The sequence below is a fragment of the Culex pipiens genome, chromosome 3 (genome assembly GCF_016801865.2).
Source record: "Culex pipiens pallens isolate TS chromosome 3, TS_CPP_V2, whole genome shotgun sequence".
NCBI classification, from domain to species: domain Eukaryota; kingdom Metazoa; phylum Arthropoda; class Insecta; order Diptera; family Culicidae; genus Culex; species Culex pipiens.
In genome coordinates, this window is record NC_068939.1 from 87,004,637 (window position 1) to 87,021,514 (window position 16,878).

General features: G+C 46.9%; 2 protein-coding genes across 2 annotated transcripts in view; one reads left to right on the top strand and one right to left on the bottom strand.

The window, feature by feature from the left end:
- Positions 1-16,878, top strand: part of LOC120420157 (uncharacterized) — a 289,113-nt gene that overhangs the window by 87,231 nt on the left and 185,004 nt on the right. The gene's annotated exons all lie outside the window — the stretch shown is intronic.
- On the bottom strand, positions 1,087-2,522 carry LOC120420158 (opsin-1-like). The gene is made up of 2 exons (XM_039583124.2): positions 2,351-2,522; positions 1,087-2,293 (listed from the first exon to the last, which is right to left on the bottom strand). Exon 2 carries the CDS (start codon positions 2,272-2,274, stop codon positions 1,168-1,170), a length of 1,107 nt encoding a protein of 368 aa, XP_039439058.1. The 5' UTR covers positions 2,275-2,293; positions 2,351-2,522; the 3' UTR covers positions 1,087-1,167.

Below are 16,878 nucleotides of genomic sequence, written 5' to 3' on the forward strand. Positions count from 1 at the left end.
ATGCTCCAGTTTTTTAAGAGTAAGAGTAAGAGTATAAGGGAAAATCTCCACGGTGTCCTCAAACAAGTATCGCTTGAAGTTGAACGGTTTTTGGGACGGTATAAGGTCTAGGATACGCTCAAAGCGAGCGTTGCGATTATTAATCCAATATCTGCTAGCCGGCAGCCAGGGTTGTTAAAATATCTAAATATCAGCTCTCAGCAACTACAATTATCTCGCCTGAATATTCATGCCTCAAATACAACTGCTCTTCTCTCTTCATTGAAAGGGTTTGTTCAAATATTACGTCCAGAGATTTTCGGGATTTCAGACCCCCCCCCCTCCCCCCTGTCACGCACTTTTCCTATACATTTAACATGGGCTGTCACAAACCCCAGACCCCCCCCCCCTCCCCCTATTTATGGACGTAATTTTTGAACGAACCCAAACTCTCAGCGCCGAACATAGCCGAACACGTTTTCGTGTTTACCCACTCGCGATTGACATTTTCCTTTTCTCTCTCATTCTCGCTTCCACGATCATCCTACCGCAACAGCGTTTAACCACAAAAGCCGCCACAAAACCAATTTTGCAAACGCAGTTTAAAGGGGCGTCATGCGTGGTCGGTTCCTAATCGCCATCTCGCGTTCTCTCATTGCAGTTTTCGGAGAGATTGAGAGACTCAGCGGTGAGAGCCATCTGTCGGTGAATACGCGCAACTCACGAAAACTGTCAGCTTAGGGCCCGGCTGGGAAAAGGGGAGGAGTGATAGAGAGAGAATGCCATCGCTGGAAATCACGAGACACAAGAAGAGATCTCACAAGCTATAGTGTCGGCCGCTATTCTCTCGAATATGTTTGGTGCAGAGATAATCTATTGATAGCTTTTCTATCACTCTTTTGCAACACTGCCGGCAGCGAAATTATGCGAAAGTAATTTGTAAAATCCTAACGACGAGCATTTTTATTAGTAAAGATGACACTACATTATGTAGAGGCTTTTGTTTTAGATCAGGTTTGAAAAACTTGACTGGGAATCTGAAATCGACAAGGTTTTTTTTCGAAGAATCTAAGTTAGGAATGTGAAGGGTCCAGATAGAAATGCCAGTTTAATCTGTTGAAGATTTCATTTGCTATTTATCAACTATTTTTTCGTCTAAACAAAGATCCAGTGCGTGCTGTCTTGTACTTAAGCCTTCTCCTCTTCGGCGGTCGTCGCCACCGACTGGGAGTCGTTGGAAGAGTTGTCCGACTGGCACGACAGTCCCGGGTACCGTTGGTACAGCGCAGCGCGGTACTTCGGATGGCTGATGCCGTACACGATCGGGTTGTAGACGGCGTTGGCCTTGGCGAACAGCGATCCCCAGATGGTGGCCAGCGGGCTGATCGGGGCAGCCTTGAAGATTCCGGTGAAGTTGATGACCAGGTACGGCGTCCAGGCCATGAACCACAGCGAAATGGTCATCAGAGCGACCTTGGCCAGCTTAATCTCGGCGCTGGTCTGCTGGGCTTCCGACGACCGCAGCGAGGCAACGTTCATCTTCTTGGCCTGTTCACGCATCGATTCCTCGTGGGCGGAGACGGCCTTCAGGATGAAGGTGTACGAGTAGATGATGGTGAGCAGCGGCAGCCAGTACACGAAGATGGCGTAGACGATGATGTACGAGCGGCTCAACCAGGTCTGGGTCAGGTAGTCAGTTCCGCAAGCGGTCATGTTACCCTCTGGGACATACCGGTTCCATCCGAAGAACGGGGCCAGAGTCCAGAAGAGAGCGAAAGCCCACACCATCAGGATCTTGACCATAGCGCCGCTGTTGGTCATCGGCTTCGCGGCAAGACCCTTCACAATCACGTTGTATCGGTCAAACGCAATCAAAGTCATAGTCCAGATCGAGGCACAGCCAAACAGCGATCCCAGGCAGGCGTACAGCTCGCAAGCGAAGGGTCCGAAGACCCAGGTCTGATGCCAGCAGTTGATCACCATCGGCGGTCCCATCGTAAACATCATCAGGAAATCCGAGAAGGCCAGATTGACCACCAGTAAGTTGGACGGGGTTTTGAGTGACTTGGTGCCGGTGAAGATCGAGATGACACAACCGTTGCCAATCATCGAGACCATTCCCAAGCAGAAGATGGCAAATCCGAGGATCGAGTGCCACAGCGGGTTCATCGGCGGGAACTGGTTCCAGTGGGGGTGCACCATGTGCAACATCTCCGGCGCGACCATGTCCACGACGGACATGTTGCCGGAGCCCGCCTGCCAGGCGTCGAAATGCGGTTCTGCGAATGCTGCCATGCTTCCGATTGGTGAAGTTCTGTAAAGAGAAGAATACGATCAAGTAGCCGTCCAAGAAGCGTTGATTCAAGCTTACACTTTTAAAAAGTAATAATCTCACAGCGTCTAGAGCGGGTTTCACTAAGTTTCGAACGGTTAAGTTAAGCTGAAGAAAATCGTCCTAGAACGAACTACTTCAGACTTAAGAACTGCACTAGACGGACTGTTGGCTGCGTGGTTGGTCTACCCAAGGCAACTCGTTCTTTCCGGAGCAAATTTTCTGCTTTTATAGGTGCGCCTCGGGTGCTAATTGAATTATGACATTGCTTTAAATTGAAAGAAAGGCGTTACCGTACTTGTGAACTCCTTACCTTTTGGCGTCACAAGACGTTGGAATTTTAATCCTTTGCGCCACGGGCAGCTGAGAAATGCAGAAATCGATGTGCGTCATTACATTGGCTGTGGACTAATTTCTCTCAACAACATTGTTAGGTCACCACTTCAACCTGTTTTGGCCTATAAACATTTTAGAATTTTAAGGAAATCCAAGGAATGTCCGGGGACAAATAATCTAAAAATATACTAGTGTACTAATTTTATGGAGATGCTGAATGGGAGTCAAAAAACTTTTTTACGACCATAACTTCCCGGCTTCTGAAGAATCAGTGACTTTAACTTCTACTTCAACTCTTCAAAAATACTCGATTAACTTTAAATCGGATCCCAACAACTCCCATACAAATTCTTAAAAAAAAATCTGAATTGAGAATTTGAGAATTTGACGACTCCAACTCCACAGTCCCGTCTACCAACTCATGTCTCAAATCCCAGGGTTCGGGTCATGGATCATGGAGTCTCCATTTTCTGGACACCCTACTGAACTCTCAACACTGTGACGACCTGTGATGGTGGCAGGGCGGAAAAAGGGGGCGTTTACAGGTCAAACAGCTGGAGCGTCACTTTGACACAGGCGTATCATGAGCGGTAACGATCTGCTCACAGAGGATGGACGATTACGCGCGAGGATCATCGCATCGTGTTACGAAATCTCAACCGCGTGAGGAACGTGCAGCGCGGTGTGGAACGAACGGTAGTCGACGGGTCTTAAAAGACGATTTAAAGGGGGTTGCGGCCGCTTTGAGAAATGCCTCGAGTAATACGCGAAAAGAGTTTGCAAAAGCGCCGCCACTCGAAATTCGCCACCACACCGTGTGTTGGTGAGCGATTAGTGCGTTATGGCATAGCATAGCAGCGCAAAGGCGCGCCCTGAATCCGTAACAGTCGATTATCAACAAACAATCATAAAGATGTTGATGAGGAGGACGTTTTGTAGGCGACTCCCGCGTAACGGCATTCCGTTGATGCAGGGCAGTGTAAACTTGTTTTAAGTTACGACCCCTTAAGTGATATTTTGATGTAAATCAAGATGCATTTTAAGTTATGACTTCATCATCGATATCTGCGCAATACTTGATACAGTTAATTGCACCTTCGTGCGACGGGTTAGAAATCCCGATCACGACCCGATCATCTGCTCCAAATCCACTCGTTCCCACGAGAATCTCGATTCAGATGAGTCACTTGTTGGTCATTAATCGCAAAGACACAGCGCCATCAGCTGCATCGCGTGGAACTCCATCAAAAGACAAAATCAAACACTTTGCACAAGTCGGCATCGTCGTACTTCCAGTCCAGTCTCTCACGACGATCTCTCGTGTCACACTTGGACGAGCCTGCCTGTTCAGCCGAGTCACACACCGCCATAATGGTGGTTTATTATTGTTTCATTTCGCATGTACTCGTATTGAATAATGTGCGCAATTTAATCGCATTACATCACACCTTTTGGCCAAGGTAACCCCCTCCCTCCCATCGACGAATGACTTCAAGTCGTCGTCAACCCTCCGAGTCACACCAACTCGACCTGCATCGTCGCGGATCAATAAAACAATAAAATATTGCTCGCGATCTATTACACACAGAGAGACCCACCGCGGCATGACATTACCCCCCAACTACCCCTTTTTCCACCTGTTTCACCTTCGCTTGGGAACGATGCCACTCTGGCGGAACGTCGTCGGTACGTGAAAATTGGCATGGAGGCCGCCTTTTTCCTGAATTTTGTCTTTGTAGGTAGATTTGGTGAATGTAGACTAAAGTAATGCAATTTGTAAATTTAGAGAGATGTGTCACTGCATATTGACTTAGAATGTTGAACAATCTGGAATTTATGTAACTTATACTTGAACTCTCTACTCAACAGAATCAACAGGAAAGCAAATTCAACCCTTTTTAAAAAGAAACATGACTAAAACGGAAAAAAGAGTCTAGGTTTATCTGAATTCTCATTAGTTTGATTATCCGTAAACTGCACGTACGAAAACAAAGTTTTCCGATCCAGCTCAAAATTGGACTGGAGTTCCTTGATGAAAATAAATTAACACATATTTTTTGGTTGGTCATAACGGTCGACACCGTTGTTGTGACGTTTTTCACAACAACAACAAAACACTACTTTCAGAATCATCAGAACTCGCGTTACATTTAAAACAATTTAACCCTCTACAACCCAACCTCGCCTTTAGACGGGCTTCGATTTAAAAAATCGCCAAAAAAATAATTTTTCAACCAATTTTTGATCTTTAAAAAGCATTGGAAAGAAGAACTTTTGAAATTTGAGAAAATTTATGGGTTGGAAGTTTTACTTGTTTTATGTGACTTTGCCAATGTTTTCAAAAATGTCACTTTTTTAGGGGTCAACTTTGGCTGTGTTTTTTAATAACATTTCCTTTACCTTAACACTGGAACGCCCAACGCATGTCCAACTTACACGGACGCCCAAGCCTCCCAAAAAAGGTGGAACGGTAACTTCAACTCGCTGGTTTCGGGCATTACTCAACCAATCGGGACGGTTCTTGTTTCCAGTGATTTGTAAGAATGTCTAGATGATCCTAAAATTTTGCAGAACTTGATTTGATTAAAACTGTAATTTCTGCGACCGAAAACATCGTTCCACCTTTTTTAAAACGACTGCCTCCGCGGAATTTTTGTCGATTTTTTTTTTCACACGCGAAAAAAAAAGTTGGAACGATGTTTTTGATCGCAAAAATTACAGATTTGATCAAACTAAGTTCTGCAAAGTTCTAGAATCATCTAGACATCCTAACAAATCACTGGAAAGAAGAATCGTTCCGATTGGTTGAGTAATGCCCGAGAACCATTGAGTTGAAGTTACCGTTCCAACTTTTTTGGAGCCTTGGGCGTTGGAATGTTAAGTAAAAAGAAGTAAGCAGTAATTTTTCTAGTGTCCCAGACTATGCCTCTACGCATTTCTTTACAAATTAAATGATAATGGTGCCATTTTATAGCAGAAAATGTGAAAAACAAGCAAAAAATTGAAAAAGTGACTGTAAAAACATGAAAAAAATAGATAGGCAAAATGTAATGATAGGAGGTGGTAGAATAGGCCAAAAACTACCAAAAACAAAAATAAACTAAACAAGATAAATGCAAATTAAATCTAATCTAATCTAATCGAACACAAGCGCAGCCAGTCCGAAGAAAGCATCCGGGAAGAACTTATGGTTAGATTACGCCTCAAGTTCCTTCTTGTCATTATTAATGATTGCAGTACTTTCGAGAACCCCCGAAGTGCATTACACTCATTAAAGCGGCCCGGCCTACTGCGTTGCATTAACCGCATGAGACAGATTCTATGAACGGATCCCACATTTCATAGAACCATCAGGGGAAGACAGATTCTATGAACGGATCCCACATTTCATAGAACCATCAGGGGAAGAAGAAGAAGCCGGGGACATACCTTACCAACCGGTTCGAGTTATTTATAGGTTATAATGGTGTGTGGTGTGTAGGGGAATCGTTGGGGAAGAGATTGTCACGGGTCCCCCACAGACCGTTATTATGAAAAAAAAAATTCCACCCAAACCAATGATTGGACATGACATGACATTATTTCACCACTACGGATTAATTCACTCAAGGAGTATTAATCCCTTGGTGGCCGAATGGCCAATCCAAAGGTGTGAGTTCGAATCCAACCTGATTCTATGCGTTTTTTGTTCATATTCAAAGTTCAATTACAGTCGAAAAATTTCAAGGAGACCGGTCGGTCGATAAATGCAAATTAAAATACTAAAAATGAAACAAGATAAACATTGAACAAGAGAAGTAAAGTTTTTCGTAGAACAAAAGTTGCTCAAAATGACCTCCTTCGAAAAAAAATTGCCCAGTAAAGGGTTACAAAAAAAGGTTTTTTATTTGGATTTGCGAATAAAAAAGTTTCAAAAATACTAACCTTATATTTAAAAGGTCCAATGAAAACTCAAGCTCGCTCCCAAAATTTGAGAGGTTTTTTGGACCCCAGATTTTGTTCCGGTAGCGTTTCATAGGAAATTAAAAAAAAAGTATGTAATAAAATGAATGAAAATTCAATCCTTAAGTGCTCCAAAATATTTTTTTATTTTTTTTACACTTTGGGTTTCAAAATGTAGTTTTGACCTATTTTACATTTTTGCTGCTTTTTTTTAATGGTATCACCATCGTGTTTCCCGGATAATTTTACATAAGATTCAATGAAAAACCCAAACTAAATTAAACTTTTGACGAGAAACAGCAATTTTACTGAAAAAGTTCGATTTTGTTTGACTCCCTTCAAGATTGGTCGAACCCAAAAGTGTACTCAGTTGACATGGAACAACCCCAAAAATATTTTTATTAGGTTTGTCGAGAAATTTTACATTAGATTTTGGACAATCGAGTCATAAAATCATATTAAAAACCTTATTACCCAATTAACATGAACATTACCTCTTTTTCAATTGACAGTGGACAAATATGTAACATATATCATTTTTTTTTTTGTGTTTTACTCAAATTTTTACTTGTAATATTTTAAGTAGCCATCAACAATATTCATTTAGTTTTTTTTTTAGATTTTTGCTTAAAATTTTAACGATTGATTCACTTTCAATTTGATGTTCAAGATCATGTGTCGAAATTAACGAAGCCTTAGACATTTTTATATTCGATTTGTGAAGTCAAAAAAATTAGCTATCGTCTTATTTTCTCGTCTACAAAAAAAACTTAAATGACAAACTTACAATAAAAAGCGGAAATTCTGATTATTTTTAGATAAAAATAACAAATTTCACTAATTTTCTTAAAATTAAAATATAAGTTTCAAAACTTTCTTAAATTGAAAATAGAGAAACTTTATAGATAACGCGTCTATCAAAAAAAACTTCGGGTGATGTAAAGGTAAAGGTAATTCCAGATTTCAAGCATTATTTAAATCATAAAAACACTTATTTAAATCTCAAAGCTATCAACACTTTGTTTTGTAATTGTATGTGACAAGTCAATAATTTAAAGATACTGAAGCCAAAACTGTTCAAATTTATTTGAATTAAATGTTGCATATTGTTTTGGAATTGTACCATTTTTCAGATTGCTTGTAATGTTTAACTAGAAAAAAAAATACATTTAATTGTTTGTTCAACGCTCTACTGCCAAACTCTTCTTTCGGAATTTGTATTTTTCCCGTAATCAGGACGATATTTTTTGTCCTACGGAAAATTGTACTTTTATTGTATTATGTTTTACTTAATTTTTTTTAAATTAGTTTATTTGGCTACGATTGTATAATCAGGCCTAATTGTAAACCATCAATAATTATATTTTGCCTATCTGCTGATTTTAATAATTATCCAAGCACTTTTTCGATTCACATTGTTTTTTACAAAATTTACCGAAAAACTTTGAAGTCTGAACAAAGTGTGTTAAAACATAATCTGGATCAAAATGAAATTAGTAAATACTTACCTAGAAACATTGCCTCATGCACATTTTTTTTGTTAAAATATTGCCAAAGTCACATGAAGCAAAAAATTCATCAAACCCAAGATTTCATAAAAATAATCGGATTTCTACTTCCTATTGATTATTGAAAATTGTGTAAAAATGTTTTTGAACAATTTTGATTTCAAGGCCCGTCTAGAGTCGGTGTTGGGCTTAGTTGAGTTTATTAAAAAAAAGAAACAAAATAACTATGATGAAAATGCGTTCGTTTTTCATGTATTCATGTATTTTTTAAGCTAACAACCCAATTTCGAAGCAATTTTTTGGTTTGTTTGATGGGACTTACATGCTGGTGCAAAGTCTGGTTACAAAAAAAGAACTTTTGGGAAAAAAATGATTAAAAAAAATCGAAAATGTGATCAAAAATATTTGTTCAAGCCAATTGAAATATTTATTTGAAATTTAACAGTAACATTTCCGAAAATAAAACCTATTATTGACTTAAACTCCAAAACTATGCATTTAAAAAAAAAATCGATGCAGTACTTTTAGATGGAAGGAATTAGCTTTGAAAATATGTTTTCCAAAATCAGGTTTTTTTTCAGAAATTTATTTTTCTGAAACCAGATTTTGCATGATGCACTATGGCTCAAAAATGTCTTTTTGAATCCCATAAAACATATCAAAAGATTTCGAAAATAAAAAAAATCGTATTTTGGAATCCAACTAACTGAACTAACTGAAAAAAAACATTTAATAGAGGAATGAGTTTTTTTAGAGTGTAACTTTATTTTTCAATAGTCCTAGTTACAACCTAAAATTTTGCTGAAAATATCAAATCGATCAGAAAATTTTACCTCAAGATACAGATTTTCAGTACCAAGGGCATTGGTCCCTGTTATTTGCCCAAGTAATACCAAAATTAGGTATTCCTGCGTTTTTAACTCGGGATTGAATTTTTTTAAATGAATAACATTATGCTAGATTGGTGACGCAACAAAAAAATGGAAGCATTCTAAATAATTCCACAAAATGGTTTTACCCAGCTTCAGAATTTATTACATTTTTATTTTGAATAACAACGAACCATTCTTTTCTCTGCATCTTCACTGCGATACCGTCGTCTTCTTCCGTCGTCGACAATGACAATGATTCACGCCAATTAAGGCAAAATATCATAAATGATGAATGTGCGTGCAACCGGCTGCAGCGGTTTGAAGGAAGCCACCACCACCAGCCCCGCAGAACAGTCTCGATGATTTATGGGCCCGACTGCCGGCAGTGGTTTTGCGTCCTCCTTCCAAGTCTTCAGTAGCATATCATTGCACGCAGAGCAATTGCAAGCCCCCCCCTCGCACCACTTTCCCCCCTTTTCGACACAATCTGACGTAAGACAATGCGCGGTTACATGCACAAAGGGATCGCGCTCTTGCATTATGAGAGTGAATCGTTGCGCATGTTGTCGTGAGCTTCCTTCGAGTGCGATTTTGAGCTTTCGTTATGAGCGAGCGAAACTTTCGGTTTCTGGAGGAGCAATCTCTCGTCGTAGGTGACAAGATAATTAATTCTAGCAAGTTGTCTTGGGGGAGGGAAGATTCAGAGCGTGAAAATGCTTAATTAGTGCTTGGCAGCACTCTGGAATGTGAAGAATTGCGTGTCAAGAGGGAAATATAGGGTGTTGAATTAAGATTGTAGATCACACGAAATGAGATCAACATTGTGATACGTGCTACTTCTAGCACACAACTTAGTGCCAAAATAGTGCTTGTTCGGGCCCGGTCGTGGCCCAGGAAAAAGCGGACTGAAGTGGACTTTTGCGGCAGACAGTTCTTGTGGCCGTGGATATAAAAAAGAAGCACTCGGAAACGGAAAACTTTCACTTTAACACTACTTTATTAAACTAGTTAAAATTAAGCGTAAAGAACGTGTTGTTTCCGCGAGCACTTGTAAGCGAGTGATGAAAAAAGATGGCGCCGAGCGTCGTTCTCTCCTCTTCTCCTTCTTCGTCGTCGCGCACAACGGCTGCCGTTGCGCGCCGAGGTTATGCAAGGTGGGAAAACCGATCGTAGCAATCTGGCTGCGGCGCTCGACCAGTGCTGCCAAATCAGCTCGATCCGTCAAGCAGCCAACATCCTCCCCCCGGGCTGGGGAGAAGTCCCAGCAGGAATCGCTCCGTGGTCTGCAGTCTGCTCGTTGTCCTCAATCGGGAGGACGGATAGCTTGGTGATCGGACGCCGGACGACTGTTCCACCAACCTTCACGTCCGCGGTGCGTACAAATCCATCTGGCCCCAGGTAGGTTTGCTGGATAATTCCCATCTTCCACTGTAGTGGCGGCGCGTCCTTTTCTTCCAGCAAAACCACCATTCCCGGACGCACGTTCGGCTTCTCCTTGTTGTCCTTGCCTCTCGGCTGGAGGCTCGTCAGGTAGTCGCGCTTCCAGGTTCGCCAAAACTGTTCGCGCAGGAGTTGCAGGTGCTGCCACTTCGACAGCCGGTTGGTGGGTGTCCCCTCGTAGACTGGTTCCGGGATGGCCGTAAGGGGTCGCGCAATCAGGAAGTGTCCCGGCGTCAGAACTTGCGGATCCGCGGGGTCCGCCGACGTAGCGAACAAGGGCCGCGAATTTAGCACCGCCTCGACCTCCGCGAGAACAGTGGCGTACTGCTCGAAGGTGAGTTGTGCGTTCTTGAGGATGCGCTTGAGATGGTATTTCGTGCTTTTTACAGCCGCCTCCCAGAGGCCACCGAAATTCGGCGCCCCCGGAGGGATAAACGACCAGGTGATCTCCTTCGGTTGGCAGTAGGTCGCTATCTGGTCGTTGAACGCACGCTGGTTGAACAGCAGGAACAGCTCGTGCAACTCCGCCTTGGCCCCCTTGAAATTCGTCCCGTTGTCGGAATGGATCGTGCGAGGCACGCCGCGTCGGCTCACGAAGCGCTGGAGGGCGGCCAAGAATGCCTCGGTCGTGAGGTCCGAGACGAGCTCCAGGTGGACGGCCTTGGTCGACATGCACACGAACACCGCGAAGTAGGCCTTCACGAGTTGCGGCTTTCGGGTTCCTACCTTGACGAAAATGGGCCCGGCGTAATCTACGCCGACCTCTTCAAACGGGAGGGCTTGCGTCACACGGCAGGATGGCAACCGTCCCATCAGTTGGCTCGAGCCGCGAGGCTTCGCGCGGAAGCACGTCACGCAGCTCCTTGTAACGCTCCGGACTGTCGACCGTCCGTCGATCAGCCAGAACCGCCTCCTCAGCGTCGCAAGCAAGGCCGATGGCCCCGCGTGCAGGTGCTCTTCGTGGTACGCTCGAACGATCAGGTTGGTAACACGATGCTTCGGGAGGAGAAGTTGGTGTTGGGTCTCGAACGGCAACTCCGACTGCTGCAATCTGCCACCCACTCGTAGCAGGCCCTTGTCCAGGAACGGGGTCAAACCTTGGATGCGTCCAGCGGTATCGTTCTCGGCAACTTGCTGGATTTCCTTGGACAGTGCATCGTGCTGGATCACCATCACAATCACGTCCTGCGCCGCCCTCAACTCCGGGATGGTCAGGTAGCGCTGGCGAACTCGTTCCGCCGGATTCTTCTTTCTGCAGTTGGCCGTGAAGCGCAGCACGTACGCCATCACCCTTTGCAGCTTACGGTATGAGCTGCACGTTTCGAAGATCGGAAACTCGACGGAATTGCAGGTAAGCATCGTCACCATCTTCACCTTCCGCAACTCGGGGATCTCACAGTCCGGCAAATCTTCCACAGGTTCCACCCGGTACTCCTCGGACTGCATGTACGCCGGTCCTTCCCACCACTTATCGCACACCATCAGTTCGGCGGGAAACATGCCACGTGACACCAAGTCGGCAGGGTTGTCCTTGGTTCGCACGTAAAGCCAGATGAAGTTGCTGGTTTCGTTTCGTATCTCGGCGACACGGTTGCGGACGAACGATTGAAGCTGGTCTAAGGGTTTCTTGAGCCACGCCAAAACCACTTGGCTGTCGCACCACAGAACGACGTTCCGGAACGGCAGTTTCAACGCTGCGAGGACCTTGACCACCAGCTTGGACAGCAATCTGCACCCGAGGAGCTCGAGTCGGTGGATGTCGAGCTGCTTTGTTGGTGCTACCTTGGACTTGCTGCAGAGTAGCCGCATCTGGGGGGACTTTCCGCTCGGGAACAGGCTGCGCACGTAAATCACTGCGCCGTATGCGACCTTGGAGGCGTCGCTGTATCCGTGGAGTTCAAGGGCAATGTTTCCAGGGCCGATTACGTAACGGGGGATCCGGATGTCTCGCACGAAGGGAAGTGCGATTTGAAATTGTTCCCAAGTACTTGCCAACCCTCCTTCCAGCAGCACATCCCACGACAGGCCAGCGAGCCAAACTCGCTGCATCAGGATCTTGGCCTTGATGATGACCGGTGAAAGCAAGCCCAGCACGTCGAAGAACTTGCCGATCTCCGACAGCACACGCCGCTTGGTGGCATCGGCGTCGGCGTCGGCTTGGTTGGCAGTGAACCGGAACTCGTCATCCCCTGGACTCCAGTAGAGCCCCAGAGCCTTGACCACGCCACCGGTCAGTCCGTCCAGATCGATGAGTTTCTCCCGCTCACCCTCCGGAATCTGATCCATGACCGCCGACTCGTTCGAACTCCATTTGTGGATCGGAAACCCACCACGGCTGAGCAGGCCTTGGAGTTGCTTCAAACACTCGATCGCTTCGTCAGGTGAGTCTGCCCCAGAAAGAATGTCATCGACATAGCAAGCGTCGCGAACGATTTTGGCAGCCAGCGGAAATTTTTCTCCTTCATCTTCGCAGAGTTGAACCAAGCAGCGGGTCGCGAGAAAAGGTGCAGATGCCGTCCCGTACGTCACGGTTGTGAGCTCGAGCACGCGGATAAAGTCGGCCGGTTCGTTGCGCCAGAAGATTCGTTGGAAGGGAGTGTCCGCAGGGGCCACCCGGATCTGGCGGTACATCTTCGACAAATCTGCGGTGAAGGCGACCGGGTGCTTGCGGAATGCGAGCAGAATCGAGAAAAGGTCGTTTTGGACGGTTCCCCCGATCTGCAAGGCTTCGTTGAGGGAGACACTCGAAGGGGAGAGTTTTGCCGAAGCGTCGAAGACTACCCGCAGCTTGGTTGTGGAACTCGAGGGGCGAAGGATGGCATGGTGCGGCATGTAGTAACGACCTTGGCCAGGTGAGTCGTCGGCCTCTTCAACCGACTTGCAATGCCCCAGGGATTCGTACTCGGAAATAAACTCACCGTATTGCCGTTTCAGGTCCGGGTCCCGGTTGAGCCGCTTCTCCAACGACAGGAATCGCCGAAGAGCCAGGCTGCGGTTGTCGTCGAGGTTGCCGACGACGGGGCGGAATGGCAAGCGAACCTCGTACCGGCCGGTAGGGTCCCGCTTGTGTGTCGCACGGAAGAATGCCTCGCACTCGTCCTGTTCTGTGCTGACTTGTGTGGCGCTGTCGATGTCCTCGACCCGCCAGAATCTCTCGATGGCTTCGCTCACGTCATCGAGCGTTGCAGTGTGGCTGAACTGCGCGTCAGGAACGGTGTCGCCGACATCACCCGCGACGACCCAGCCCAGGTAGGTCTCGCGGAGCTCTGGAAGGTTCTTCGCCAACTCTAGTTGTCCCGATTTCAGCAGCTTGAAGAACATCGAGACGCCGAGCAACATGTCGATCCGGTCCGGTGTGTGGAAGTTCGGGTCGGCCAGCTGGATGTTCGCAGGAATCGGCCAGTCGGACGTGCTGATCGGGGCCGACGGAATCATCCCGGTTACCTTGGGGACGATGAGACACTCCACGTCCACCGTGAAGCTGTTGTACCGGGATCGGAGCTGGACCGTCATCGACTCTCGGGCGTATGTCTTCACTGCACCGATTCCGCAGATGGGAACGTTTGCAGCTACTCGACGTGTGTTCAACCGTTTCGCCAATTGTTCCGTAATAAAATTGACCTGCGATCCGTTGTCGAGCAGCAGCCGGCATGGCACAGGTCGGTCCTTGTCGTCCAGCAGGTGGACGAGCGCTGTCAGAAGCATGACGGTCTTCACCGTCTGGGTGTGGTTGCAGGTTGCCGAAGTAGACTGTGGTGGTTCTTGGCCAGCGGCTTGGGACACTGGCGGCTGGTTGGCTAGTGGTGCAACGTTCTGCGGGTTGACGGGTTTCTGCACGAATTTTTGTTCCGAGTCGTCGTGCAGCAGTGTGTGGTGACGTTGGCGGCACTTTCCACAGGAATACCTGGACGTACACTTCTTCCAGCTGTGGCCCTTGCGGAGGCAGTTGAGACACAGGTTCTTGCTTCTTACCTTTTCGCTGCGTTGGGCCACCGTGAGGCCAGCGAGGGTGCCGCACTTGAAGGTGAGGTGGGAGTCACCGCACATCTCGCAGCGGATCTCCGGGTTCGACGACGTGGTCGCAGCGTTGGCTTTCTGGTAGGACGGTTTGTTGGTTGGCCTCGGGTTGTTTCGGTCTCGCTGCTTCGCTGCAGGTTCACTGGTCTCGTCGCATCTCTCCAGGACGGAGACGCGGTTCTTCAGGAACTTGATGGTTTCTTCGTAGTTCGGCAGCTCGCCCTTCTTCACCGTGGCCTCCCACAGTTTCTTGGTTTCGCTGTCCAGGGCGTGGGCCAGCAGGTACACGACGAACTGCGTCGACACACCAGTGAACTCCTGCCTCAGGTATTTGAGGTTTTCTACGTGGCCGACCACGGTCTCCACCAGCGCTCGTAGTTCCGCGTGGCTCTCCTTGTGTAGCTTCTGGACCTTCAGCAGTCCACCGATATGGATGTCCACCATTCTCCGGTTGTCTTCATACCGCTCCTCCAGCAACTCCCACGCGCCGTCGTAGTTGCCGTCCTCGATTGTCTTCTCGTCCAGCGTCCCTTTTGCCTCACCAATGAGGGCTTCCTCCAGGCGATACAGCTTCATCCTGGGAGTTTCGTTCGACCGGTCAACGACGTCACGGAACATCGTCTTGAACCGCTTCCAGTTCTCGTACTTTCCGTCGAACGTGGGTACGAGCCGAGGAAGGGACTGCTGGATGACAACGGGTCGTTGGGCAGCAGGTGCAGGGGCGGATGCTGGACCAGCCAGGATTTCCAGGGTTTGCTTCCATCCTTCTAGCATTGTGTCAATCTCGATGAACAACGTTTCGAATTCCACCAACTTATCGCCGTGCTCCTTCCGCTTCTTGGAGTCCAGGCGGACGATGCGTTCGTGCACCCAAAACTGGCAGCGCTAGTCCGAGAGAATGATGGTCTCGAGTCGAGAGAATAGTGGTACCATTCACGGACGCAGAGAACACACCTCGAGATGGGCGATAGAACTATTCTCTCGAGGTTCATTTGCAAAAAAAGTTCATCCGTCAAACAAAAAACCAAAAGTGTCGACAACGGGAATCGAACCAGAGACCTTTGACAAACCAATGCAATGACTTAGCTGCCTCGGCCACCACAGCTTGGTGACCAAGGAGAAGTCAGAAGTCGATGTATGACACTTGTTGGAGATTTATTGATTCAACTAACGAATGAACTCATTTGTTATGATGGTGTGAGTTGGTACCATTATTCTATCGATTTTGGCACTGAGCCCTCAATAAATTTTGAGAGAACGATTATCTCGACTCTGAATTTTGGGTGTGGAGAGAATTGAACTCGGCGTTGGAGGCATCGAGCACTCTCCGGTTCACGTTGATCTGGGTCGCGGTCCGTTCGTGCAACCCGAGCCCAGCCAGCTTCTCCTTTAGGCTTACGAGTTTTAGGAGTTTCTCGTCCCGCAGGTAGATCAGGGTCGCCAGATCTTCGCCATCGTCCACCTCTTCCTTTTTCGCCGGGGTGCGCGGTGTTTTTGGCGGCATCGTGCACTTTTAGGTTATGTAACCTCACTTTTTCACTTTTTCTTTTCCGGATGCGGATTTTTGCACCTTCAAGCACTTTTTCTTCCGGAATGTTTTTTCAGGCCGGTTTGCCTTCTTCTTCCACGGAAAGTTCTAGGCCAGTCGGCCTCACGGGTCTTCCACGTGGTTGTGCCCAGATTCCGAGACCGGTTTGTCTCTTCCTCCAGCGCACTGTTTTTGCGGGGTTTTTGGCCGGTTTGCCTCACCCTTCTCACTCGCGGTCACTGTCCACGGCTTTGAGGCCGGTTTGCCTCTCACACGCGCGGCGGGAGCCTTCTTTTGTACATCCACCGCCGGAAGTCCAATCCGGGTTGAAGGACCAATGTTCGGGCCCGGTCGTGGCCCAGGAAAAAGCGGACTGAAGTGGACTTTTGCGGCAGACAGTTCTTGTGGCCGTGGATATAAAAAAGAAGCACTCGGAAACGGAAAACTTTCACTTTAACACTACTTTATTAAACTAGTTAAAATTAAGCGTAAAGAACGTGTTGTTTCCGCGAGCACTTGTAAGCGAGTGATGAAAAAAGATGGCGCCGAGCGTCGTTCTCTCCTCTTCTCCTTCTTCGTCGTCGCGCACAACGGCCGCCGTTGCGCGCCGAGGTTGTGCAAGGTGGGAAAACCGATCGTAGCAATCTGGCTGCGGCGCTCGACCAGTGCTGCCAAATCAGCTCGATCCGTCAAGCAGCCAACAGTGCTGAATTGCATTACCGCAAACGCGAAAGTGCACTTCACCACGATAATTGAAATAATGACGTCTAATGTTTGGACATACAACTCCACTCCAAACGTCCAAAAGTGGTCAGTTTCGGCCGGGCCCCCTCTTGCTCTGGGCTGGGCCCTTCCTTTCAAATCAAATAATCTATAAATTAAATACCGACCACCGAGCTCCGGTCCAGTCCGAAAAGTACAAGA